General features: G+C 45.0%; 3 protein-coding genes across 6 annotated transcripts; 1 reads left to right on the forward strand and 2 right to left on the reverse strand.

The window, feature by feature from the left end:
- Positions 1-794: 794 nt before the first annotated feature.
- On the reverse strand, positions 795-7,325 carry DDX27 (DEAD-box helicase 27). 2 transcript variants are annotated; one of them, XM_031054527.2, is made up of 21 exons: positions 7,025-7,325; positions 6,682-6,816; positions 6,527-6,586; positions 6,090-6,246; positions 5,742-5,788; positions 5,519-5,605; positions 4,691-4,796; positions 4,443-4,616; positions 3,998-4,148; positions 3,742-3,841; positions 3,492-3,633; positions 3,264-3,417; positions 3,068-3,149; positions 2,815-2,992; positions 2,571-2,677; positions 2,300-2,405; positions 2,100-2,194; positions 1,873-1,999; positions 1,538-1,622; positions 1,278-1,352; positions 795-1,012 (listed from the first exon to the last, which is right to left on the reverse strand). In XM_031054527.2, exons 1-21 carry the CDS (start codon positions 7,112-7,114, stop codon positions 982-984), a joined length of 2,289 nt encoding a protein of 762 aa, XP_030910387.2. In that variant the 5' UTR covers positions 7,115-7,325; the 3' UTR covers positions 795-981. The 2 variants fall into 2 exon arrangements, with proteins under 2 accessions (XP_030910387.2, XP_005140751.2); XM_005140694.3 differs by having other exon boundaries at positions 795-997; positions 7,025-7,323.
- Positions 7,326-7,402: 77 nt separating this feature from the next.
- Positions 7,403-15,275, forward strand: CCNDBP1 (cyclin D1 binding protein 1). 2 transcript variants are annotated; one of them, XM_005140693.3, is made up of 11 exons: positions 7,406-7,637; positions 7,712-7,771; positions 8,389-8,468; positions 9,416-9,497; positions 9,928-10,024; positions 11,075-11,148; positions 11,449-11,525; positions 12,020-12,273; positions 13,399-13,459; positions 14,453-14,499; positions 14,867-15,275. In XM_005140693.3, the coding sequence occupies exons 1-11, from the start codon at positions 7,571-7,573 to the stop codon at positions 14,973-14,975; spliced, it is 1,008 nt and encodes a 335-aa protein (XP_005140750.1). In that variant the 5' UTR covers positions 7,406-7,570; the 3' UTR covers positions 14,976-15,275. The 2 variants fall into 2 exon arrangements, with proteins under 2 accessions (XP_030910390.1, XP_005140750.1); XM_031054530.2 differs by lacking the exons at positions 14,453-14,499; positions 14,867-15,275 and having other exon boundaries at positions 7,403-7,637; positions 13,297-13,430.
- A 459-nt stretch (positions 15,276-15,734) lies between these two features.
- Positions 15,735-26,334, reverse strand: LOC101881226 (erythrocyte membrane protein band 4.2). 2 transcript variants are annotated; one of them, XM_005140700.3, is made up of 13 exons: positions 26,232-26,334; positions 24,019-24,204; positions 23,093-23,323; positions 22,399-22,517; positions 21,559-21,678; positions 20,976-21,153; positions 20,468-20,606; positions 19,980-20,083; positions 19,430-19,672; positions 17,923-18,243; positions 17,444-17,604; positions 16,879-17,012; positions 15,735-15,997 (listed from the first exon to the last, which is right to left on the reverse strand). In XM_005140700.3, the coding sequence occupies exons 1-13, from the start codon at positions 26,239-26,241 to the stop codon at positions 15,847-15,849; spliced, it is 2,097 nt and encodes a 698-aa protein (XP_005140757.2). In that variant the 5' UTR covers positions 26,242-26,334; the 3' UTR covers positions 15,735-15,846. The 2 variants fall into 2 exon arrangements, with proteins under 2 accessions (XP_005140757.2, XP_030910388.2); XM_031054528.2 differs by lacking the exon at positions 17,444-17,604 and having other exon boundaries at positions 15,850-15,997.
- Positions 26,335-26,717: the final 383 nt, after the last annotated feature.

Here is a 26,717-nt window from a genome sequence, read left to right on the forward strand (position 1 = left end):
CACCTGCCTACTGATACCCAGCCTGACCCAAGCAGTGATCTGGGCCTTCCACATACTGGGCATGACATGCTGTGGTATGGAATACCCCTTCAGCTACTTTGGGTCAGGTGTCTTGTCTCTTGTTTCCTCCCATGTTCTTGTGCCCCTCCTCACTGGCAGAGCATGAGACTGAAACTTCTTCATCAGCGTAAACATTACTTGGCAACAACTGAAAACACTGGTGTATCAACACAGTTCTCAGGCTGAAGTTGAAAACACAGCACTGCACTAGCTTTGAAGGAGGAGAAAAATAACTGTTACAGCTGAACCCAGAACAATTAGGAACGGTGACCTCTGATGCTGTTAGGCTTCATCATTACAGGTGGAACTGCATTGTTTCTAGTGAAAAAAAGCAACCCAGGCTCCACAAACCTATCATTAACTACAAACAATAATGTAAACCAGCCTGCATTCTGGCTGTTGACTTCACTTTATAGCTGCTTTCTTTTCAGTAAGGAGGGAGATGGCTACCTGCCCCTTCTTCCCCTTTTGGAGATAATCCTTTCTTCTGAGAGTGGTCTCTTGACGTTGTTTTAGTTTCGTGAAGCCATTGTTTCAGAAATAGGCTCTTAACTGTAGAAATCCTTTTCAGTCAGATTAATTAATCGAGACCACAGAACTACATGAACAAAGCACTATGTGCTCCAGGCTTTGCCCTAAAGACAATTTGACTTTCATGAACTAGAAGTCTGCTAGAAAGATGTAACACATCCCAGCTCTCAATTGCTCTAGCTAGTCTATAAGCAGAGGAAACGTTTTAGGGGGAAAAAAATCCTTTATTGCATGGTCTGCTGGAAACATCTTCACACCAGATCTTCCAACAGGTATTAACAAACATCCCAAAGCTATTTCAGACCTTACTACTCAATTTTACTGAAGTTGTCTCCTTGCAGTACAAAGATGGCACATCTGATTTACCCATTTGGTAATGGCCAACAGTTCTCACTTTCTCTTGTACCTGAAAGAGAAGATACTTGAAATGACATTGCATCAGCCTGACTCTGAATAATTGATAGAAAATGCTCAGTGCTGTTCCTTATCTAGGCAATGCTCTCCCATATTAACAGCACATGCCTGAGCTTTTAAGGCAGTATCCCCGATTGCCCCAGTGTCAGACCTACATTAAAACCGCAGAACCAACCAAGGATGGTTTACCAAGGATGTTTAAACAATCACAAGAAGGGGAAAAAGAAAGCAGGGGGAAAAAATCTTGAATAAGTAAGTAAAAGGAGCTATACCTGGACTTGGATTTGAAGTTTCCTCCTTTCCTATGCTGGGCCATACCCAAGCGTTTTCGATCTTCATATGACGGGCTTTTTAAGAGAGGAGGGGGAGGTAAGATAAAAAACCACAAAAGTACATCAATAGCACAGGTACCTATTGTGACGCTCCCTTTTCCCCCAATATACCTCTAAGTATCCCTGAGAAAGTCCAGAGATGCAAAGAAAAAAATTCCCACTTACTAAAGTGTGGACTATGTACTACTGTAAGCCATTACCCAGCTCGGTACTGCTGCAGTGCCCTTCTGCTTGTGTTGGTGAGCTCTTCATCAAACACAGACACTTTTTTCTTCCTTTTGGGGCCTAACAGAGACAATAGTCACAACATTCACTGTAGAGGGATGGCCACAGCATCACCTTGTTTACTAGAGCCCATTAGCTTTGACCACACAGTTAGCCTAACCATCACGAAAAGCAAATATGTACCCTGGCCAGCACCTGTGGCCATTCTTTCACAGATCAGTGTCTCCCTCTAAACAAATTAGTTTGGTTTATCTGTTTGTAGCAAAGTACATGACACAAAGTAAGTCAGCTGTAAACCAAAAATATCCACCTGCTGGTACTGCTGCTGGTTCCTCTTCTGGCAAGACTCTGGCTCGCTTTGCTCGGCGATTCCTTTTTGCCAGCCGCTCAGCATACATTTGAGATTTCAAGATTTCAAACTGTGACCTCTCTTCTGGCTGAAAGGTGTTAAAATGCAAGTTTGCAGTGACATGAGGTTTTGCCAAGGAAAACCAGGACAGTCCGCCCAAGTTCTTGCTTGTCCATAAATATACTCACTGTCATTTGGACTTTTTTCTGTCTGTCCTGCATAAATTTCTTCCTTTTCTTTTTGCCTCGTAATGCTAAGTCAAACTCCTGCAGGGCTTTAGCCACTGGAGAGGTTAAAGAAAAACATAGAATAAAGAACCTCTAAAAGTACAAAGCAGAGTCCAGTTGTAGCTATGGAATTTTAAATGGCAGCAGTGTCAATGACTCACATTTCTCTTTCTTCCTCTCCTCACGAGTCTGAAACCAACTCCGCTCCAAACCCTCACCCACAGTCTCTTGCCTTCCTGTCTCCAACTGCTTCTTTGCCTTATTGATCTGAGATAATTCAGGCAAAAAGTGAGCTCATGGTGAATAAAAAAGATCTTTCTTTTCTAAAGTAGGCAGGTTGAGTACATTACGGTAACTCCCTTATGTACTACAGCTACTCCAGATCCTAAAGAAAAGAAGGTAAAAAGAAGTAATTCCTAAAATAAAGCTTACCTGGGCCTCTGACTGCTGCATCTCACGTTCCTCACGCTCCAAGCACAGAACTGCATAAACATCTTTCTCTAGATTCTCAATCTTCTCTCGAAATTTTAGTATGACATCTGAGAACAATACAGCATGAACACTAGAAGCAGCTCATGTAAGTCTGTCGTATTTTTCAGTACATCTCTGTGTCCCTCTGTACCACAATATTCCTTGTGTACTGCTCTCTTGCTTTTTACCTTAGTGAAGTGTGTACCTTGAGGGAGAATTCTGGCTTTCACTGCTGTTTTGGCAGTCTTCACGATATCTTTCAGCATCTTGCGCTCTTCCTCACCCACAAGTGAAACTGAACGACCAGCCCTGCCTGCTCTTGCTGTCCGACCCACTCGATGAACATAGTGCTTAATGGTGTTTGGCATGGTAAAATTGATTACCTATAGCAGGAAAACTGTTAGTAGGGAAGCAACATTAAAGGAGTCATAAAAGATCTCAACATTGCAAATACTCACTGTTTTAACACCTTCAATATCAAGTCCACGTGCAGCCACATCTGTAGCTACCAAAATATCGATCTGCTCATCCTTAAAGCGCCTGAGCAGAGATAGCAAATGCATTAGCAATTAATACAGCCATCCATTTCTACCCCAAGTATTCTACCTCCTAACTTCTCTTTTGCCCGTGACTGCCAACTAAGCCTGCTAATACCTGAGCGCTTCCAAGCGTTGTGCCTGAGAGAGGTTCCCATGAAGCTCACCAACCCGCAGACCCATCAGCCCCAGTAGGATGTGCATACGGTGAGCTTGCTTCTTGGTCTGGGTGAAAAGCATCACATGATCTGGGAAGGTTCGAGTCAGAAGAGCTGAAAGAAAGTCTTCTCAGGAGCCTGCCTCACAGTCACCTGCTGATTCCAGCTTTTCTTTGCTCATAACTAACCTGATACAATGGCCTCACGATCCCCCTCTCGGTTGGGTCTGATCCGGATAAATTCCTGCCGTAGGAAAGGGGCAACATCCGTGTTGCTGTTCACAAAAATTCGAATGGGATTTTTCAGGGAAACAGAAGCCAAATCTTTCACCTACCGAAACAGATTAAGAGAAAAACGTTCACATAATCTCTGGTAAAAGATTACATAAAGCTGTATTCAACTTTCTGCCACAATAAGTCTCTCAGCAGCCTATCTTACCTCCTCTGTCATTGTGGCAGAGAAAAGCATTGTCTGACGGTGGTTGGAGCACAACCTGATTATTTCCTTCATCTGTTCCTCAAAGTATTCATCCAGCATTCTACACAGGAGGAAAAACAGCAATGTAAGGCAGCTTCATTCGATTCTGGCTAAGAAACATTATTTAAGGCAGGGCAACAAAGACTGCCCTATAGCCTGGGAAATGGAAAGCAGGAAACTACCATCTCATTTTTCACAGCTGACCTGCTTAGCTTACCTGTCCGCTTCATCCAAAATCAGCACCTCAACACTGCTCAGATGAAAAGAAGGGCAGTTGTGGAGATGATCAATCAGTCGCCCAGGAGTGGCGATAAGAATGTCTGGCCCAGAGCGCAGAGCTGCTTCCTGAGTTTTCACATCTAGGCCACCTGAAACAGAGCGAACATGGACTACTGACTACCTCAGCAGGATGCACAGATGCAAATTGCCTGAGGAATGGGAAACAATTCGGATTAAAACCACATTCACAATAAGAAGTGACTCTATCTTTTCTTTCTCAGAAACCAACAAATACAAAGTGTGACACAGTATTAGAAATAAGATTTTAAACCAGAGCACACCCACTAGAAGCATACCTGCAATAACCATACAGTCTCCAGTTTCACAACAGTGCAGCAGTTTACAGTGAGCTGTACAGTTCACCCAACCAATTTAACACTCACCTACAGCAAGGCAAGTTGTGACGCTGCTGAACTGTGCCAGCTGTTTTGTGACAGAGTGCACCTGAATACCCAGTTCTCGTGTTGGCACAAGAACCAACACCCTTGTTACTGGAGCCTGGCGAGGCTTATAAATCAGGCGTTCCAGGACAGGTAAAATGAAGGCAGCTGTTTTACCTAAAGAGTGAGAATTACCAATTAATGTGAATATCTAACTTCCGATGTTTCCCATGCCCTGCTCTACCCCCTACCTGTCCCAGTGGCAGCACAGGCACAAATATCCTTCCCCAGAAGACCCACTGGGATACAAGCCTTCTGAATTGGAGTTGGTTGCTTGAAGCCAAGAACTGTGATTGCCTACAAAGGACAAAGAGCAATTAAACTCTGCCTCTAGTACAATCACACCTGGAGTACTGTGCCCAGTGCTGGGCTCATCAGTACAAGAGACATGGACATACTGGAGAGTCCAGAAAAAGGACACAAACAGTATAAAGGGACTGGAGGACCTCAAGTACGAGGAAATGCTGTGAGAGCCACGACTCTTCAGCCTGGAGAAGACATGAGGAGAATCTTATCCATGTATATATAAACAACTGAAGTGTTGGTGAAAAGAGGACAAAGCCAGGCTCTTTTCAGTGGTGCCCTGTGACTGGACCAGAGGCAGTGGGCACAAACTGGAAATGCTTTTTCACTGTAAGGGGGACTGAATGCTGGCACAGGTTGCCCTGACAGGCTGCAGTCTCCATCCTTACAGATACCCAAAAGCCATCATCTAGACATGGTCCTGGCCAACCAGCTCTATGTGGCTCTGAGCAGGGGGCTGGATAAGATGACCTCCAGAGGTCCCTTCCAACCTTGGCCATTCTGTGATTTTGTGACAAGTCTTACTCAAGACAGGGTCAACACTCTGCAAAGAGTGGTTTCCTTTGTTTGGGAATAATAACTCCTAAAGGGCTATCACACTAGCTCCCACAAACTTTCCTTTTCAGGGAGGCTGCAAAGAGAAGAGAAATTTGACAATTCTGATTGGTGTACAACACTCTTCAGAATAACTTGTAATAACTAAACTAGGTAAATACCTTTAGCAAAGGTCGTGAAAGATTCATGTCCTGGAATGACAAGTTATCATCATATTGAGATGCATCTTCAAAAAAGCTCCCTGCTTCCTAGAAACAGCAGCACAACCACCACAACATGTTACCAATGGGCTCTGGGCTGGCTTTTTTTTATTCACTTTGTTAACCAAATTCCTCCACAAGAAACACTGGAGAATGACCTAGTGTCACTCTGTTTAGCACTTACTATTTCTCCCTTTTTTGATCTCCTCCGTTCCTTCACTTTGACTGTATCTGCAGAGAAAGAGAGACATGATAGCAATTGACAAGCACAGCTAAACACATACCAAGATAAGGCAATGACTATAATCTCTTTTTTTTTTGTCTGAATGAGTTATTGAGGGAGGAGCCTCAGAAACAAGTAAAGGCAGGCAATAGAGTAAAATGCTCGAACAAAATCAGAAGCAATATCACAGAAGGAAGACAACAAGTTCTTGCTCACTCCCAGGAAAGTTTAACTTCAGACTTTTCTCTAGTGAGACAGGAGTCTGCCAGATTCTTGCCCCTCAACCATCTCCCTATGTACTGCTAATACCTGCTTTTGTGAAGATAGCTTCATCATCCAATGAACACTGAGACTCCACATCTTCTTTTTCATCCCTAATGAAATCCTCACACTCCCTCTTTTTTATTTGATTATCCTCAGTGTCCACATCTTCATTTCTCACTTTTGCTTGTTCAGCCTCTCTTTCCTAAGAAGAGATTAAAAAACAAGGTTTTTAAAAATAAAGGACAAAAAAGAAACATCAATCCTTTGTGAGCTTTGGTTTGTTGCTATTATCAGCCATTCATAGATCCATGGTTTTGCATAACTTTAGGCATTAACAGTTCTGCATTCCAATCAGGTGTGGCTGCAAAACCAGCTGAGGTCATGAGCTCAGGATGCTGTCAGAGCCTGTGTCCCTGGAGGAAACACAGTAGGAGGCCAAACCCATGCCAGTCTTTTCAGTAATGAGAGAAAAAGGCTCTGACCTGGAACTTCCTTCCCTGTCTCACTTTCTCAATCTTCTCATCCAGTGTCGTAGCTGCTCTCTAGGCAGAAAATCACAGAAGAAGAGCTGTAACAGATGCATGGGAAAGCGTGGGGCACTGTGCTTTGACACTGCGGCCCCAGCCTCAGGCCTCACCTTGCTGCGGAGGTGGCGCAGCGTCTCTGCCCAAGGGCCTTCCCCACCGGCCTCCGCCTCACCAAAGACGAAAGCGGCGCTGAAGTCCCCGCCTGCGGGCCCGCGCCGCCTGGGACCCGGCGCCCGGAGCAGATCCTGTTACAATACCGGTGAACAGCGTCCGCAGGACGGTCAAACCGGACCGCGCAGACCCCAGCCCCGCCCCGGAGCGACCCGACCCGACCCGACTCAACACAACGTGGGCCAACCCAGCGCGATCCAATTCGAACCGGGCCCCTCACCAGCCAGCCCGGCCCGGCCCATCCCATCCCTGACCCAGGCAAGACATATTGCTCGGCCCCACCTCCTCATCCTCTGAGTCACCAGACTCGGGGTCCTGAGGCCCCACGTCCTCCTCTGCGATGGTGCCCACCAGGCCTAAACTCTGCAGCATGGCCGCAAACACCGCCTCCACTGCAAAGCCGCGCTGCCTCCTAGCCTCAGGCTGCCGCGCATGTGCAATGGAGGCCGGACTCGCGTTTGTGGGTGGGGCAGTGGCTGCTCCTCCCCGCCGGGCGGAGCTACGTGATGACTGTAGAGCGCTTTTGGCTTCGCCTGCCGCTGGTGGCCGGTAGTGGAGCTGGGCGCGGGGCGCTGTCCGCCGGGAGTGGCAGAGCCGAGCCCAGCCCAGCCCAGCCCAGCCCAGCCCAGCCCAGCCCAGCCCAGCCCAGCCCAGCCCAGCAGAACGGCAGACCGCGACTTTCCGAGGGTTCGGGTGCCTTCACTCTGCACAGCTCCGCCTCCCCGGAAGAGGCGATGTAGATGTCTTTCGTTACCCGGAAGAGGACGTGACGCACAGTGCGTCGGTGACCTGCGGGGGTGGGGTGTGCCGCTTGCACCTCAGGAAGCCATGGAGGCTCGGGAGCCGCTGCTGGTCCTGCGCGGAGCGCTACGGGCGGTGCTGGCACGGGTCCGAGGTGGGTTTTGGGGCCGAGCGGGGTCTGAGCTGAGCTGACTCTTCGCTGACTGAGGTTTATTTCTGCCGTTACAGAGGGCGAACCTGCCGAGGGCCGTGAGCCGTTCGAGTTGCCGCTCTTCTGGGACGCGCTAGGTACGGGTGGTGGGGCCGCGCGCGGGATCGGCCGCTCAGAAGGTGCTGGGCTGGGTCAAGACCGGGGCGGGCCGAAGCGCGGGTCTGTCCTGCGGGAGAGATCCCGGCATGTTTCTGGCCACAGCCGTGCCACTTGCTCTGCACTGCCAGGTGCTGGTGTTGGTACAGCAGCGACCAGCATCAAATAGTTGGTACAAAACAAGCTACAGAGGGGTTTGGAGCAACCTGCTCTAGTGGAAGGTGTCCCTGCCTGTGGCAGGAGGTTGGAACTAGATGAGTTTTATGGTGCTTTCCAACACAAAGCAGTCTGTCATTCTATATTTTTGAAAATCTTTGGTCCCATTTAAAGCCTCACAGCATCTTGGTGAAGGTGTCATGGACCGGGACACAAAATGTGGTTGTAGATATCATTACCAGCTAAGTAAAAAAACATGGAATAAACGTGGCACAAATGTACTGTGGAATTTTTGTGTATTGTGTATTGCTTGGAAGGAAGAAATTATATTCAAACAGCAGGGCAAAGCAGCATCAGAGGTGTTGCTTGTCTGGCTGCTCTGTTCTTTCATCTTTTACACAAGTTGCCTTCTATTCTTTTGTTCCCATTGGATCCTTTCTAGGTCAGACATTCAAAGTAACATCACAGGAAGCTACAAAGCTGAGTCTGGCATTCTCAAGGCCTCCACTGATTTCTGCTGAGGTGAGTGAAAGCTCTCACAGAGTGAAATAGCAGTGTGTATGACAAGTGTTGGGTATCTCTTAGTTCATTTGACCAAACTCATTTGGTTCAGCACAAAAAAAGGATGTCTGTGTGGGCTATACACTGTAGGGTGTATTAATGAAGTTCAAGAATTCTCCAGAAAACTAATTTCTGTAAGTTAGGAATACATACCGAATAGAAGTAATTTTACATTCTTTTCTTTAATATCTGCAGTTGATTGCTAATAGATACAGGATATTGGACAGTACAGACCTTAGATCTAACTTTCCAATACCTAAAAGCAGCCTGCAAGAATGCTGGAGAGGGACTACTTACAAGGGCCTGTAGGGACAGGAAAAGGGAGGATGTATTTAAATTGACAGAGGGGAGATTGAGATGAGATATTAGGAAGAAGTATGAGGTTGGTGAGGCCCTGGCACAGGTTGCCCAGAGAAGCTGTGGCTGCCCCATCCCTGACAGTGTTCAAGGCCAGATTGGACACAGGGGCTTGGAGCAACCTGCTCTAGTGGAAGGTGTCCCTGCCCATGGCAGGGGGTTGGAACTGGAGGAGCTTTAAGGTACCTTCCAACACAAACTAGTCTGTCATTCTATATTTTTGCTGTTAATTCAGAGACATTTGTAACACCTGTGTTGGGATGAGAAGAAAAGGAAGTCATCTAGTTCAGAATAATGATCTAAGGTATTTCTCTTTAATGCGTGACTGCTACATCAGGACATGTTTTGCTGCCAAATCATGAGGTGACTTAAGATGTATACAGCTCTCTTACTGTATCTTCTTCTTGTGCTGTATTTGTTTCTCAAGCAAGGTGGCTATTACTGTGCTTCCCTTTTCTCAAAGCAGTCTGAATGTGATTGCTTGTGAGACCTTCTAAATTCTGTGCAGCCATGGGCTATTCACAGTTAACCTTTTACCTGTTCGTTTTCAGGATTGCCAGAAGCTGAGTGAAGATGTCCAAAATGCCATTCTTGCAGTTGCCACAGTGTACTACTGGCTCCCCAAAGGCCAAGGTGAGATAATGACAGCAGGGCAGGCACCAGCATATAGGGTGCTGGTTCTTTCGCCACTGTATAAAGAAACCCAGTATTTCAGTGCCTAATGTAAGATCTGGCATCTGCAGGAAAGCAGGTTATCTTGAGCAGGTAGTCCCATTATCAGCTGTTCTGTAGAGTTGTAACATGTTTGAGTGAACCACTTTTCTGCCTACTCCTTTAGATTTCCATCTGTGAAAGAGTGATAATGTTGGAAGTTGTATATTTGATTGAGTGTTCATATTTATAAAGTTTTCATATTTATGAAGTGTTAAGATCCTTGTCCAAATTGATTTATAACTTCATATATACAGCGTATTCGCACAGATGGAGCAATCTGTGTGTCCATCTTAGCAGTTTCTGTTGGTGCTTTGTGGCAACTTTCTTGCTCTTTCTCAATCTTTACCAGGTACTACTCTTCGGAAGATGGTACGAGATGCTACCACTGAAGTAGTGCAAGGAATGATCCAACTCACAGAAACAATTCTCAGTGCTCCATTGGAGAGGTAGTGATTTTCAAGAGGAAACAAAAAGGAGAGGAAGTTACAAGCATACTTGTTAGGAAGCTGCAAGTGCAGACTGCTTCCTAAGGGAAGGGGGAACGCAGAAGCAGAGCATTGTTATGAAGCAGGAAGAGGCAGTGGCCTCATCAGTAAAGGCCATGTACTCCAGTGCCTGAGTGAGCAGAACGGTGCTGATGTTGTTCAGTTGAGAGTCCAGATGATAAGACAAGCCCTTAGCAGTGAGGTCAAGCTGGAAAGTCAGGCCAGCAAGTCAGGATCAGGGTCAGCTCCAGAGGGAATAACCAGCATCATATACCATATAGTGATTGCCCAGCACATCCGTTATGATGAGTTGGATCTGAGGTGAAGGCAGGCAGATCAAATCAATTGGTCAAGATCCAGATCAGAATCAAAGAGAAGTCTCATACCCCTTTGATGTGAGTATGAGACTTCTGCCTTGTATATAGCCAACTAAACTCCTGGGAGGGTGGAATGCACTTCAGGGCCCTCACAGTGCCCTCTTGTTCCAGTGATCTGAGTCAGGTACATTTGTCTTCATGGAAAATAGGTTTTCATCCTGTCTGAGACAAAAGATGCTGAGAACAGGTTTACCATGAAGGTGTTGCATAGCATTTACTCTGGCAGTTTTTGCCCTTGGAGTGAACTGTCATACGCAATGATTGTGTTGCTTTATAAAGCTTGTCGCTGGACCAATATAGACTGCTTCCTCTGTGCATTACACCCCACTGCCCTTAGGCAGAGGTCAGTAGTCTCTAATACAGACTTCTGGTTTGCATAGATACTGAAAGATACATGGCTAAGTACCTTGAGAGGCCTTTCTAAGAGGCCTCTGCTTCTTATTCCAGTGGATAATTAAACCCAGTAGAAACAAGCACTTTTAGCTTTACACAGACATGAAATACTAGTGACAAGCTGGTTGGTGATATCTTTCCAGCAAAGTTTCTACCAGTGTGCATCTTTGGTGCAGAAAGTAAATAATCTAGCAGAGTGGTGTTACTGAGTTTAACTTGGGGGGCCTTTGTTTCATTTCAGCTTGTCTCAGGAACAGCTTGTATCAACTGGTGGTGTGTGGGAGGCATGTGAACAAGTGTCTGGTCTTCCACGAGGTGAGTATTGTATATGCAGAACAACAGAACTAGGACATGTTGTCTTGGAATATCAATAGCCCTTGCAAGGGACATTCTAGCTACTACAGTGAAGGGTCACTCATTCTGTAAAACCTGTCTGGGTTTGAAATGCTTAGAAATCAGGCCAGATGCTTTGCATTGCAGCAATGCAGCTCTGAGCTCTGCAAAAAGTTTGATCCCATAATCTCGAGACCTAATGATTGCAAACAGAGATGAATGTTGTTGCAAACTGATTTGAATCGGTGTAGTGCCACACTTTTCATCCTCTTACATTTGCAGATAACCAGGCAGCAGTTGTGTCAACTCTGGCTGCATGTCTAGGTGTGGTCAAAGATGCTCTGGAGGAGATGGAACATGTAAGAGTGCCCTTCAGCTTTTGAGAAACCTGCAGTGGTGAATTGCAGTGACGGTTTAGTGATGGAATACAGGGATTGTTTTATATACAGGCTTTGGTTTAAATCTGTGCTGATATGACTTAGATTGGTTCTGTGATCTAGCGGGAACTTAATGAGTGTTTAAACTCAAGCCTGCTTTACTTTATATAAGGTTTCCATAAAGCTATGTCCTGAATTGCAGGGGGATGTTGGGCCAGCAGGACAGGTTGATGTAACAATGGCATTACTTGCCAGATTCTTGCTGTTTGCTGTGTTGAATTGGGTCAGGGGATTAGTTTTTCTTAACCGAGTCCTGCTAGGATTAACAGAATCTGGTAACTGAGGTTCTGGTTGGAGAGAAATTCCTCCATAAATTAGTTGTGTGATTTCTAGAGTATATTTTCCTCCTGGGTATTGCATGGGTATTGCTGGAATTCCTATTAGGCTCTGGGGTTTCAGTGCATCTGTGTTCTTAGGCACTGGTGGAAGGGCAAGACCCATACAGTGACATCATGGAAGATGAAGAGTTGGGCTTTCGAGGTAACAGAGATACATATTGGTCAGAAGCTGACCGGAAGCTGCTTAGCTCCTGCATGGGATTAATGAAGGCTTCTAAAGCTTGCCTGAAGAGGGTCTTGGGTGTAGTGAAGGCTTATGGCAAAGCTGATTCTCCAGACCAGATTGCTCAGCTGGATGATCTTGCAGACATTGCTAATGAGATCAGTCCAAGGTAAGCAGGTCTCTCCCTTTTGCCACTTTTGCTCCAGAGCAGTCCCTGTCCTTGAGGTATAGAGAACAGATTAGGAAAACCTTGTATGATACTGAAACTGTGAGATGGTGGTGGAAGCAGGTGTGGTGGGAAGACTATTAAGGTATAGGCTGTTTAGAGCTGTGCAAGATAGGAGAGGAGCATAGAATCAAGTAGGTTGGAAAAGACCTTTAAGATCATCAAGTCCAACTATTCCCCCAGGACTGCCAAGGCCACCACTAACCAATGTCACTGAGGGCCTCATCCACATGGTTTTTTAACACTTCCAGGGGTGGTGATTCCACTACTGTCCTGGGAAGCCTGTTCCAATGCCTGACCACCCTTTTGGTGAAGAAATTTCTCCTAATACCAGTTTAAAAATCCCCTGGCACAGCTTGAGGCTGTTTCCTTTTGTCCTATCACTTGTTACATGGGAGAAGAAACCAGCCACCTCTTCTCCTTTCAGGTAGTTGTAGAGAGTGATAAGGTCTCCCCTGAGCCTTCCACACTAATCTCCCTGAGGTACCTCAGCCATTCCTTATCATACTTGTCCTCCAGTCCTTCACCAGCCTTATTGCCCTTCTCCTCTGGACCTGCTCCAGCACCTCAGTGTCTCTTTTCTTGAGTGGCCCAGAACTAAAGGCAGGATTCGAGGTGCGGCCCCACCAGTGCACAGTACAGGGGGATTATTATTTCCCTGGCCCTGCTGACTACGCTGTTTCTGATACAGGCCAGGATGCTGTTGGAATTCTTGGCTGCCTGGGCAGAAGCTGGCTCATGTTTAGCTCTGTCAATTAGCACCCCAGATCCTTTTCCTTGGGCAGCTTCCCAGTCAGTCTTCCCCAAGCCTGTTAGCAGCACTTTGGTGTGGATTTGTAGCCATGTCTTGCTGTCTCACTGTCTCACTCTTGAGGTGAGAGTGGCATGCAGTTGTCTGAGAATGCAATGAAAAGTATCCCATGGTTATGACTGACATTGTTTCCTCATTTCCTCATACCATTGCAGTGGTATTCCTGATACATGTTCAGGGTGGGTGTAAGCTTTGACCAGGATCCATGAGTTGTGCTATCAGGACTTTTTTTCCATTGCTCCCCTCTTCCGTTCTAGTGTTGATGAGCTGGCACTGAGCATGTATCCACCTATGAACCAGCTGGCTGTGCGGCTTAATGTAAGTATCTTCAGCCTGCATGCAGCTCTGCTCACTTGGCTGTACAGAAGGGGAAGAAACCGAATTGGAGAAATGACAGACTGTCAGGGAGAGGGTGTTAGCGACTCTCATTAACAAGTTTTTAGGGATGAAGAGTCCCCCTTTGGTTCCTGCAGACTTAGCTTCCCTCAGATGGAAACGCATTCCTCATTTTTACTTTGTCAGGGAAGAGGGTGGCCACTTAAGCTTTGGTTCTGAACTGTAAACCATAGAGACATCCAGTGACAGTACTTCAGGAAAGTGAGGTCTAAGGCTGCCTCTTACTGCTGTCGGCTTTCTTCTTGGGTAATATAGACTCGCTCAAATAAAGTTATGTCAATTAAAAATACATATTAAAAATTCTCACGGTGAGCATGGTTAAGTACTGAAAGAAACTGCTCAGAGCAGCAGTGGAATCCCCATCTCTGGCAATACTCGGAACTTGACTGGGCAAGGCCCTGAACAACCTGACTGAACTTTGAGGTAGGCCTTGTTTTGAGTAGGAGGCTGTATTAGATGACTTCCAGGTCTCCCTTGTATCATAGATTAGGTATGCATCTTCTCATATGTGAGATTTTTTTTATTCTTAATTTTGATGTTGTGCCTTTGGCCAGGGGCTTGATTTTTCTGGGTGTAAAGAAAGTATTGCTTAATACCCAATTGCATGACAGTCAATCACTTGTAAGTTCGTACCTTAATATCAGTTACTAATTTCTAATAGGTTTTATCTTTTTAAAGAAAAAAAGCATTTCAACGTATGCTTTTAAAAGCAGTCTGTCTTTATTTTTGTCTGTCCCAGCCAGCAGTAGGTTGGGAGACACTCCCTGCATGGCAGTGATAGATAACTTCTTTCTGCATCGGATCTGTGGCAGTTTTACTCATTCTTGGCTGTGCACCTTACTTTCATTTCCAGTGCTGCTGAGTTTCTTTTTTCCCATGTTTGGCTGATGTTATTTCCCTTTTGTTTATTTCTAGGCTGCTAAGTTGGCCTCGGTATTAAAGAAAGTCTTAGAGATTACAAGGTGAGTATGAGTTAGTTTTATATGTGTGTGTCCCCTATTGATAGCTTTCTGCTTCCTAGGGTGACTCATTTCTAGGCAGCAAATGCTGGCATTTTGCAATAATTATGATGTTAGTCACAAAGGGAAGAAAGTAGGGACAGGATGGTAAGAATAAAAGTGGTTCCCACTGAAGACACACACATACAAGTTAAGGTTTGGCACTAGAGATGTAGATGTGGGTTCTTCCTTGCACAAAGCACTTGGGCTATAGCAGTCCTGTTTTAATGCTGTGGTAAAGCAGCACTTCACAATACCTGTGTGTTGTCTGGATACATAGGTGTAAAGACACCCAGGAGGCTTTCCTAATGAATTTCCTCCACTTTTGCAGGACAAGCCATGTATGTCCACCATCAGAGGAAGGCTGGGTGCAGTTTCTAACTGGTGCAGTAGATCACAACATGAACAGAATCAAGAACTTCACACAGGGTCAACTTTAGTTCTTCCATGTGTGTGTGTGTGTTGCTGCCATTGTTTCTGGCATGTATTTTTCTGGTTAATCTTGGTATTCTCCATCTATTGGGAGAATGATAACAGTGTTTTTAGGCGAGAACTTTACTGCCACTTAGTAAAACTTTCCCAGGTAATTGCTCTTTGCTATTGCAGAAGGTATCATTTTGCTTGGACTCCTGGGATCCTGAAATGGTGCAGGGCTGCATCTTAATACTGTGAATATGCCCCATTCTTCAGACATTGCAACTAGTATGGGTTCAAAGAACAATAAAATATTGCTAGATTTGCATGAGTGGTTTTATCTTTTCAGATGGCAGAGGATATGTATAGAAGGAAAGGGTCTTGCTTCTTTTGCAGGAAGCTTAATGAGCCATTAAAAATACATAGTACTGCTGCTAACCTTAGAGAAGAGTGAACTATCTTTCTCTTTACCATTTCCTCAGCACTAGAAAATACTATTTACTAATTTGCCAGTGTCAAGAATCTGTAGGGGAATAACAATATTTCTCTATAAAGAAATGTTACATCTGTCATCACTTTGAAGTTCTAGGATATTCCTTTTTGCCATGGTAGGGAAAAATGGCTAAGCAGTGGTGGGTTCAGCACATACACATGGTGAGAAATGCAGCGTTTTCTTGAGCATCTACCCCATCCTTGCCACGGTAAGGTCAAGCTTAAAAACTGGAAAGTGGGCGTAGTGGCAGATGGAAGAGAGTTGAGTTTGTACAAATAATCAAAGCCAGTCATGGTTTTTAATATCTTTAATCAGCTGTTAACATTTATGCTTGCGTGAGACCAGGGCACAGATCATGACTGCTCTTCTGTAAAAGTATGGCAGGATGTGTTCTAAATTGGGCATCAGGCAGTTGCAATGTTGATAGTTTTGTAGCTCTTCAGGTTCTGGAGTTGAAGGCAGGTAAGACATGCAGTGAGTCTTCTGGGCCCAGCTTGGGTGGGGGTGAGTGGGATTTGCAGCTGTTGAGTGCTTTTAGGTTGCACAGAGCCCAACCTGAAAGGTGAGAAGGTATTATACCGGAAGTGCACCTCTTTGTAGTTCTAGTTCCCGGCCCAGGAGGTGCGTTTGATTGACACAAGTGTGGGGACAGAAAAGGAAAGGGGGTTGAAGGGGGGAAAGGTGGCAGGTAGTGGTTACCTGAACTACCCCAATGGAACTGTGATGTGGTGATGGTTTGGGGAGGGATATATGTCAGGAGGTTGAATTTCCCATGGAGTCATCTAAGGTTACTTTGCCCTAATGCAGCTTCTTGAGAGCAGTGTGTGTGTAGGCAGGGTTAATACCTTTTTGGGTGGCTCAGATAAGCCAGGTTTGTCTGGCCCTTCAGAGAAGGGGAAAATACTGTTAAAATTGTACCTTTATTGCTGACAGTGGGTAGTATGTGGAAAGATATGTCACAAATAGTATAGTTTCACCCCATTCACGTATGTTCACGTGGCTATCTAAAACCCAGTTGATTTCTCAGCAAATAATTTCTCAATTTTGTAGCTCATTTCAGCAACCTATAACTTTTGTCTTATTTAATGTGTATTTCTCCCTACTTGTGGCACAAAAGTCTTGTGGTACTTTCCGTTACCCTACTTGTTGGCAGGGACCTTTCCTTCTGCTGTCTAGGCTTTTGGGGTTGAAGCTTTCTCAAATGTCATACTGACTTCAACTTATGTATTACACATCTGTTGAAAGTCCTGTTACTTGGATTTTCTCCTCCTCAGTGAAAATCTTCTGTATTATCTGTAAATAAAGGATGGGATGCCTGGGGCTTTCATGCTGCTTTAGTCTCTTCCTGCCCTGTTGTTGCTCGCTTAGTTTTGGGGACATCCTTTCCTGCACAAGGGTTTCACTAGCTGTTCTTAGATAATTCAGTTTGCACTTACTTGTACTTTCTTTGTCTGTAAATGAGCCCTCGCCCTGCAACCACTATCACACACTTCTCCAGGGGTTCTGTGAGAGGGTTCAGGAGGCTGATCTTCGTTGTGCTTGGCTGATACTGTACCATGTTTTCTGGAAACTGTTGGAAGAAGGAAATGAGCTGAAACTGAGAGAAGGAATGATATTGTTCTGTGGTTAAAGGAAGGTATATTTTTTTTTTTTTGGTGTGAGAGGTTTCAGTCTGAGCTGTCAATTGCCAGAAGGGGCAAAGTCCAGCTTACTTTCTTGACTATGGTATTCTGCTGTATTTCTGTTCTGCATCATGTGATTTCCATACTGGTGAGTGAATTGGGAGTCATTGTGATTTCCTTATGCTCACACATAGACAAGGTAGAAGAGGGAGTACTGTATACAACAATGTGGCACAACTCGCCTTTCCCAAACTGATGTCTCAGTGCTTTGAAAAAAGACAGCCTGAGGAGAGCTACTCAACCCAGAAGATTTTTTTTTCTCTCTATGACTGTGAAAGCTGTTTTCTCATTACTGCAGTAACAGAACAATTGATCTAACCTCAATAGTGAGAGGGGGATCACAAATGATGATCTCCTCCTGTGCAAAATATATGTAGAAGGAGTCCTTGTCTTTCAATATGGCAGTCAGCCTGAGCAGATGGTCCTGTCCCAGTTCTTCTTTGTACTGTGAGTAAGGCACAATGACTTGCAGGTTGTTAGCTGGAATACAGAGTTGTGAAATACAGATGACAATGCAGATGATAAGTACTATATGGTCTCAGGCTGCATAGTGCCTAGGAGTGTTTAATGCCCAATATTGTACCAAAAGCTGCAGCATTTAAAAACTTAAGTGATCCCAACTGCATTTGCAGATTCAGATTCAAAATTTCTTTAAGTTGACATTGACAAATGTTTTACTTCTGTCCCCTACAATCAACTATTTGGGAAGCTTTTGTGAAGTTATGGCTAAGTGCATTTTTCCTGAAAGTGAGAGGACTAGACACACTTTTCTATCCATGCACTCAGCAGAATTCTTACCTTCGTTGCTTCTCAGGGTAAAGTGAAACTCTTCCTTCCAAAGTTGGGTAATGGGAACACCATTATAATGTAAAGACTGGGCCCCAACTAGCAGGTGAGTAGCCTTTTCTCCATCGCTGTGGTTAAATACTTCAATGGAAAGCGGAACATCTTGTCCCTGTAGCAGAGAATCCCTCAGTTGGAGGTGGATGAAGAGGTTAACTGGCTCTTCAAGGGCAGTAGGAGTGAAGCTAAACTGTGGTTTGCTGCTGCTGCTGATTGTCTCAAGCTTCTTTATTTTTGTGTAGACTTTGTCAAGTACTACTTTTTCCTGAAGAGAGCCTGTCACAAGGGAGCACATACTTTAGAATTCTTTACTAGTGTGAAGCAGTAGATGCAGAAGGATGGCATTGAATTATCCTGGCAGTACTGTAGATAACTGTTTCTGTCTTTATAGAGAGAGAGCCTGCTGTGCTTCAGTTGGAGCAGATTGAGAATTTCAGCTGACAGGACAGTCACTGGATGTACCTGAAAGATTCTATTAGGAAACGTTTGCCTTCGTTTTTAAGCACCTTGGTGCTAACATCTGTCAGAATAAAAGAAGCAGTTGCCTTTTTAGCTATAGCTGTAGCTAGGGCACAGGACTATGTTGTGATGGACTGCTGCCAAGGGGACAATATGCCACGGTCTAAGATGGGATGGTAGGGTTAGGTAAGGGCAATAGCACTTAGTAATAGATTCTGAAGGGGGAGCTACTTTTTGAGAGAGGGATTTAGACAATATCTGGGAGCAGTCCTTTTCAGAAAGCTGGAATCTAAAAGATATCTATATATATTACAGAGATAATGGGAGGTGAAGATACAGAGTGTACAGGCAACAGAAATCAGGAAAGGTTTTCCAGACAGGAAAGTACCTGTTGAAGAAAGGTCTTGCCCTTGTGAGAACTCGTTAATGGAATGAAGCAGAATGAAATTTCTGCATGATTTCTGTAGACAGCAAGAGTAAGGGGTCCTTGTGCCACTCAGAAAGGGGAAGTAGTGAGAAGTAGATGACCCTAATGCTCTGGTACAGCTCTGCTCTCTAGTCCTTCACTCTTCATTTGTAATGCTGGCAGAGAAAATGTGTTCAACCACTTGCCTACTCCATACTGTTCAGCCTGGAGAAGAGAAGGCTGCGTGGAGACCTCACAGCAGCCTTCCTGTATCTGAAGGGGGCCTACAAGGATGCTGGGGAAGGACTCTTGATCAGGGACTGTAGCAAGAGGACAAGAGGTGATGGGCTTAAAGTGAAGCGGAGGAAGTTCAGGTTAGCTAGAAGGAAGAAATTCTTCACTGTGAGGGTGGTGAGGCCCTGGAATGGGTTGCCCAAGGGAATTGTGAACGTTCCATCCCTGGTAGTGTTCAAGGCCAGGTTGGATTGAGCCTTGGGTGGCATGGTTTAGTGCCAGGTGTCCCTGCTCATGGGAGGGGGGTTGGAACTGGATGATCTTAAGGTCCTTTTCAACCCTGGCTATTCTATGATTCTATACCTTCAGGATACTTGTAGTTGTGTGTGATATCCTCACAGCGTTCACTGTCCACACTCTTGGTGCTGATGTTGTTGCCAGTGTACTTTGTGCTACTGAGAGCTGGCTTGAGGGTATAATCTGTTTTTTGTATCCAGACCTGGCACTTGGCATTGATGGCAGCAAAGAAGTAGCAGACATCATAATCGGCTTCTGTGTCCCCTTTCTTGATGGCTTGAACAGGGGCTGGCCCACAGAAGGATGGACCTGAGGAGAAATTGTGGCCTAGCTAAGATTCAGATGCTTTACCAACTGGACCCATGCCTAGTTTAGACCAATACCAGGAGTGGTGAAGTATTTAGTTTTGGAGATCATTAGGGAGCAGTGCAATGATAGAGATACACAAACCAAACAGATGAATGGTGATTTAGTGCTTAAATTCAGCAGGGTGAGTTCCTGTCCTTTTGCATCCTTCCACTGGAAGTTGGGAAGGGAGGAATATTGAACTGCTTTATTTGTTCACCACCCCACTCCCACCTCTCTACCTCCCTGAAGCCCATCTCTGATATTTTACCTTTGTTTTTTTCCTGGCAGGTGGCATCCAGTGCCTGCCACCCACTGTATTCTGGTAGCAAGTCTGCTCGAGCCATCCAGCATTCATTCCAAACATGGAAGGTCCTGCAAGAGACAGCATCATGTGCTTATACCAAGGGACTAAGATCTGAGGTACAGTAAAGTTTTAGCCAAACCACAGCCAATTAATCATCCTTTGAAAGAGCTCAGTGCATGTTGAGGAGTGCAGAGACCAGGGCTTTTGACACAAATGGAGTTTCTTCAGCTGGACTGGAGACTATCATTCTTCCTTTGTGGGCCCTAGTAATAGGGTGCTTTTCAGTTTGGGTTGTGGTGATTTCTCAAGAACAGGTCATGTAGACAGGATTTCAGCTGAGCTGTCTCCTAACCACCTCCTTGCAGCTGTTTGCCTCTTTCCCCCACCTCTGTCACTTCCTAGATACAGGTATTGTCTGAGATTTGTGCTTGGGCCCTGCCATGTTTTCTTACCAGATACGGGCATTCTTCTCTTGTGTTAGCAGTGTCCCATCTTCATCATAATACTCATCCACACTCAGGCTGCTGTTAGTGTTGTGAGCCCACGTAAAGCCTGTGACCACCCTGGTAGGAATTCCCAGACACCTTAAAACTGTACAGAAGAAAGAGCTGCGAGTCAGTTGTACATCCTGCTCTAAGTGTCCTCTAGTGATGCAGAGCATTTTTGGTGCTAGGCCTATTAGGAATGGCACTGTGCCTGCTGTATGGATTTCACAAGAGGTATTGCACCTTGCCTCAGGAAATAAGCTATCATAGGTGTGTTCAGTGAATGTTGTGTACTGATACTCTTCTATCTTAGAGATAGTGATGCTGAATGTTGATGAAGAAACTCTGAGGATCTGCCTGTCACCTAAAAATTAGTTATTTTACTGGGTACTGTGTCAATCCAATAATTTAGGCATATGCTAGAGATTCTGTAAATAAGGCTTTGCTCAGCACAAAGGTCTTTGAATCACTATACCTGAACACATGACTGCAGCAAACACCCAGCACTGCCCATAGCGAACAGGCTTGAAGTGCGATGCAACCCACTGCCGGAGGATGGGGCCACTTCCCAGCCACTTGGAAGGGGGTGTCCCATTAAAGTATTGCCCAGTCCCATGTTCTGTCAGGATTCCTCTAAACTCATCACAGTTCAGCTGCAGAGAAGGAGGAGAGAAAGATGAGTTAAGAATTGCCTCTCTTTGATAGGTATACCTCATTCTGTTCCTTGAAGCTACCCCAAGGCAGATGAAACCGAAAGGATGTTTTGTGCAAAGAGTGAAGGTCATGGCTGTGCAGTACAGGTACAACAGCTTCCACTGAGATTTATTCAGTAAGTGTACTGTCATTGCTAAGAAACTTCTGCAGCCCTACTTGTTTGCTGCAGGAATATCAGGAAGGGCTGGAGTTGGGTGGAAGGTGTTGTTTGGAAGAGCCCTGAGAAGGCTTCCTTTTTGGTCAGTGCATTATGTTGCCATAAAGTGGAATTGAGAGATGCTGGCCTTTTTCTCTGTATTAGGGTCTTCCCTGCTAGGGTCAGGGCTGCTGGCAGCTTTCCTTACCATGGCAGCAACTGTACGGCAGATGTAAACAGGGTTCTTGCGCTGGATGTGATCCTTGTCTCGATGGCGTTCACCTACATCCAGCAATGTGAAGCAGATGTCAACAATATCCTCCTCAAACTGAAATAAGAACACATCATTTCAGAAAATTTAGCCTGAACATTTGTTCTCTGGAGTCCCTGCAAGGATTTGTAACTCTGCAGATTATTTCTTTCCACTGATAGTCTTGTAGAAGTGGGCTGTAGAGTAGAGGTCCAGGCAGAGATTTGGAGAGGGAGCACAACATACTAAAGGCAGACTTACAACTTTACTGAAGCAAGGTGAGAAATGCATTAGCATGATACTGCATTCCCTGACTGAAGGGAATTGTTGCTTTTCTGAAGCACTCTCCAGGTTGACACAGAGATACTGTTTTCAGTCTGGTGCACTGAAATGGAATAAAGTCCTTTTCTAATCACTGTCTGTATCAGATATCTTGGGCAGATTGGAAGATCTACTTGTCTGCACTTTGCCTGTAAAACAGAGAAAGTAACTAAGCTTTGTTAAATGCTTTTATATCTGTTGATAAAGGAAGGCACACAAAGCCCAGATATAGATCAATGCATTTCTTCATAGAGGACAGCCTGAGAAGGTAGCTAAAATTACATATAATGGTTTATGGGACTTCATACACAGGTTCACGTCCTCCTGCACAGTCTTAGACAAAGACAGGGAGTGCAGAGTGCAAATTCTTTCATCAAAGCCGCAGTATGGAAATGAATGGCATGCACACAAGAGATACGCATCCTTACTTTGCTGGTGGGTTTAAGAGAGCACAGGCATACTGGACCTCTTGCTTACCTGACTGAAGTCCCAAGGTTGTGCTAGGACTGCGTTTTCTGTCCCCCAGTAGATGACACCATCTTGGTTTAAAATGTACTCCTGCCTCTGTGCCTCATTAGCCAAGAACACCTCATCATCTAGATTAGAATTAAAAAACATCAGGAAGAGAGCATTCCTGGTCTCAGATGCACTTGCATCTCTCTTTCACTAGCAGATTCCGCTGCACTCCAGGGACTTCAGTAGTCCCTGGCATTGTGCCCTGAAAAATATCACAAATGCTGATTCACACAGGAAAGAAGAATTTCATTGTCATATCTGTTTACTTGTTTGAAAAAGTTTCTCCAGACCTAGGCTATTGCACTAGCTGGCTCTTTTACTCTCCTGGCTGTTGTTGACTTCCCTATTCCTAAGAAACATACAGTGGTTGTAATCAGACCAATTATAATCTTGACACATCTTAAAGTATTTATTACAGGAGGACAGGGCTCTGGCAGTGGAGTACTCCAGGAAGGGGCAGAAGTGGTGAGGCAGGCAGCTTCGAGCTTTTATCAGCCCTTACTCCTTGCTAAGGTGCTGTGAGGAGGGGGCAGGAGTGGCGGTCAGTGCTAGGCAAGTCAGCCTCAGCCTCCATGAAGGCAGAGTGCCAGAGCTCGAAAGCTGGTTTTGTGAAGGAACTGATCCTATCCTGCTTTTACTGTTTCTGACCACATACCTTGGCACCATGGGTTAAAAAGAAGGGTGAAGTTGCCCAGGAGATGGTCAGACTTGGAGGTATGTAAAAGCAGAGTATACTGGCCAATGGGAGCATTGGCAGGCGTGTTCACAGAGATGGTCCAGAAGTATGGGTCCTGTTCTTCCAGTGCTGCACTCCACTGCTTCTGGTCTCCCAGGCTGGAGATGGGAAATTCAGTCTGGGTTCCGTCTGCTTTAGAAGGATGGGATCCTGCAGCCAAAGAGAGCTGGTTGTGTCTATTCCAGACACACATCCTTACCCCATGCAGACTGCAGGGACCTAGACTAGATGTGTAGCCATGACTCTCCTTTCCTGGGAGAGAGTCTTAACCCTTTAGCAGTTTAATGCCTAGTGAATCTTCTTAAGGTTAGTACTGTGCTCAGGCCTCCATGTTTGAAAATGGGATGTGTATTACATAGATTTGTAAAAACCAGGAACAGCCAGAATGGCGTGGGCCTGCTGCTCCTGGATTTCAGTGTCTTGTAACTAAAGTCACAGCCAGATGCTCAGATTATGCTAAAATAAGCTGGGGCTGAATGCTGCTACCCTTCTCAGGGGTTTTACTAGGAAACACTCTATAACAGCAAACATCTGTAACAGGCTAGTTAAGTTTGAATGTTCCTAAATCATTCCTCTCCAGGAGAGATCCCATGAGTACTTTCAAATCAGAGAGTAGCGAACCTGCATTGGTTATTGCGATGCAGTGTCTCTTCTGGAAAGTGGTTTAATTTTGACCCTGCAGTTGCAGCAGCAGGAGACTCTTCTCTGCCTTAGATAAACAGTTAACTGGCCTCACTTCTAAATTTGGGTACCCCTGTCCAGCTCTGGACATGGCGTTTGCCACCAGCTCTGTTATCAAGGTGGATGGAGAACCAGAGCTCTTATAGCAATGATAATGATGTTACCTGTCTGTACTATGAGGAGGATCCTCTTCAGCTGCCTCAGGTAGTTGTGTATTGGAGCTGAGAAGCATACAGTGATAGTGAATGAATGCCCTCGCCTCACCATAAGCCTTTCAGTGCTGATTTCTTCTGTGTGGTGGTTATTGTTGTTCATTGTGACTTTGAAATCACATTTTTTGATGCTCAGACCTGTAGCATGAGAAGATACAGAATGAGTCTGGGGCTGTGAGCTGCCCACAGTCTGGCGCTGGACCACATCCTGAGACACACAAGCAACCAGTCATGTGTTTCTCCACTCAGAGAGTGACACCCTACCTTTGAGCTTTTCTGCCAAGTAACTGTAAGGGCCTTTGTAGTGAACTTAGTCGTTCTTGTGTCAAGTGGCTAATGAGCTGCCTCTGCTTATACCTTAGGATCAGTAAGTGAACCAAGTGATGATACAAAAGCTCTTTCCTGCCCAGGAAAGGAGATACAACAGGCCTGAGCATTCAGATGGTATAGATGTGTGTTAGTATTGAGCGTGGACTGTGACTAAATTTGGAGTCTTGTTCTCTGTACTCAAGGGCACAGATGGCACTCAAAGCAGTATCTCTCCACATGGTTACATGGTTGAAATTGTGCACAGGAGACAAGCTATTACACCTCACTTGCAGTGTGGGTGTGAGCTCTTCCAGCAGTTAATGTACTGTGTACGTCTGATATGCACAAAGAACAACAGCTGGTGCAGACTTCATCGCTGGTTTGAGTGTAATCATAGTATCATAGAATAGATAGGGTTGGAAAGGACCTTAAGATCATCCAGTTCCAACCCCCCTGCCATGGGCAGGGACACCTCACACTAAACCATATCACCCAGTATAGTCCTGGAACTATTCTGGATCACGGCAAGTAAGAAATGTTTTCCTTCTTTGCACCACATACTATTACCAGTCTCACACCCAGAGCTGCAGGAGGCAAAAGAGCTCCTCCTGTCTCCTACACATGCATCATACACATCATACGTACTTCTGTCCAGCACCAAAAGAGAGAAAAAATCGTCACAATTTCAAGCACCCAATTTGGTGCTCTGTGGCTGTACTGAGATCTTGTATTTGCACTTGTCTTACACTTACACCAGTTTTGCTGGTGGTCTTAATATTTCCAGACTTCTTGCTGAGAAGCAGATAACACCCTGTTTTTTTCTCAGCGGTTTTTCTCAGCCTTGGAATCATGCTGACCTCACTTATCTCTTCATCTTTCAACTCATCAGTTAGATCCTTGAACCTGTGTTTTGAGGACTGCTGTCTATTACATGACACATTCTGTCGCTTACTCTGCCTTGCTGGCATAGGCTCTCCCTTTGTTCCAGCTAAAAGAAAAATAATCCACAGAGCATTCCCCTGCTGTCTAAAGCCATTGCTCCTGTGTTAAAACTGCAGTGAGTGCTCTTTGCAGTTATCAGTGCTTTGCTCTGTTCTTATATCTGACTTGCCTTGTCCTCTCCTTTGATACCTTATCCTGTTGCAATTGTTTCTTCCGTGTTCATTGTGTTTCATTTTTCCAACACTAATTTTGTCATGTTTTGTTTTCAGTGAATGATTCTGGTCTAGCCATCAGATCCCTTTATGACTGTCCCAGCTCATAGCTCTGCATCAGTTTAATCTTTACAGAGCCAGCTCTGACCTCATATATTTTTTTGTTTGTGATGAATGTGTCTGTTCTGGCAATCTTGTAGATTGGTGAGTCATTTGTAGACTGGTGAGTCATATGCAGTCTGGCTCCTTTTTTTCATATGACTTTTTATATGACTTTTTTGTGGATCTAACTTGCTTGCTTGGAACCTAGACTGCCTTCTTGCTCAAGTAGCTAAAACACTTTGTAATCTCTCTGCTTCAGTTTTGTAGTTTGGCTTACCTTTTCCATCTCCTGCCCCAGTCCCACTGCTAAGGATAACTCACTTGCCTTTGCTTCTAAACTTTCAGATGTCTGCCTTAGCTGCTTCTTCCTGCTTCTCTCAAATGCCCCTTAGGCATTGATACCAGCTTTTGTTTGCTCCCCGTTTTTGGGCAGTGCTCTGTGAGTTCCCGTAGCCTTTAGAGAATTTCCTTGCCTCTTGCCCTGTAAGAAGCTCAACTCTTTTACAAAACTCATGAACACTGTCTTGGAGCAGGGACAGTTGCTTTACCTGACAAACAACTGGCAAATGCTTGGGACTAGCCAAAGTGATTTTTGCTTACCTTGACCCATGTCTAGCTCCCTGTACTGTGAAAGTCTTCAGCTTCTCTTGCGCTGATGGGCAGTGGCTCCTTCCTTCAGCTTTCTTTTAAAAGATCCACTTGCAGACTTGTTTGCTCTATTTCTTTATATGGGGTGGGACGTGATGTGGAGACCTCTCCTTTAGCTTATCTTGCTGGCCTGCTGTGCAGATGTTCAGGGCTCTTTTATCTCTAAGAACACATTAGAGACTCAGAAAGGGGTAGCTTTCTACATACAGATGAGGCTAAATTCCACAGTGGGGTGTGAAGTCTTTAAAGACAGCCAGTGACAATTTATTTCAAGAGTATCGGAGATGGCAATATAGAAAAGAGAGTAGGAAATTCAAATATTAATTTGGCTCTAAACAATGCAAGAAACACACTTCAAATGTAAGTGCTCAAGAGCTGCTCTCCAACACTGGCCCTAAAATGTTTAGCTCCTAGACCCTTCAAGGAGTAAAAACCAAA

Source organism: Melopsittacus undulatus, chromosome 10, assembly GCF_012275295.1.
Source record: "Melopsittacus undulatus isolate bMelUnd1 chromosome 10, bMelUnd1.mat.Z, whole genome shotgun sequence".
NCBI lineage: Eukaryota > Metazoa > Chordata > Aves > Psittaciformes > Psittaculidae > Melopsittacus > Melopsittacus undulatus.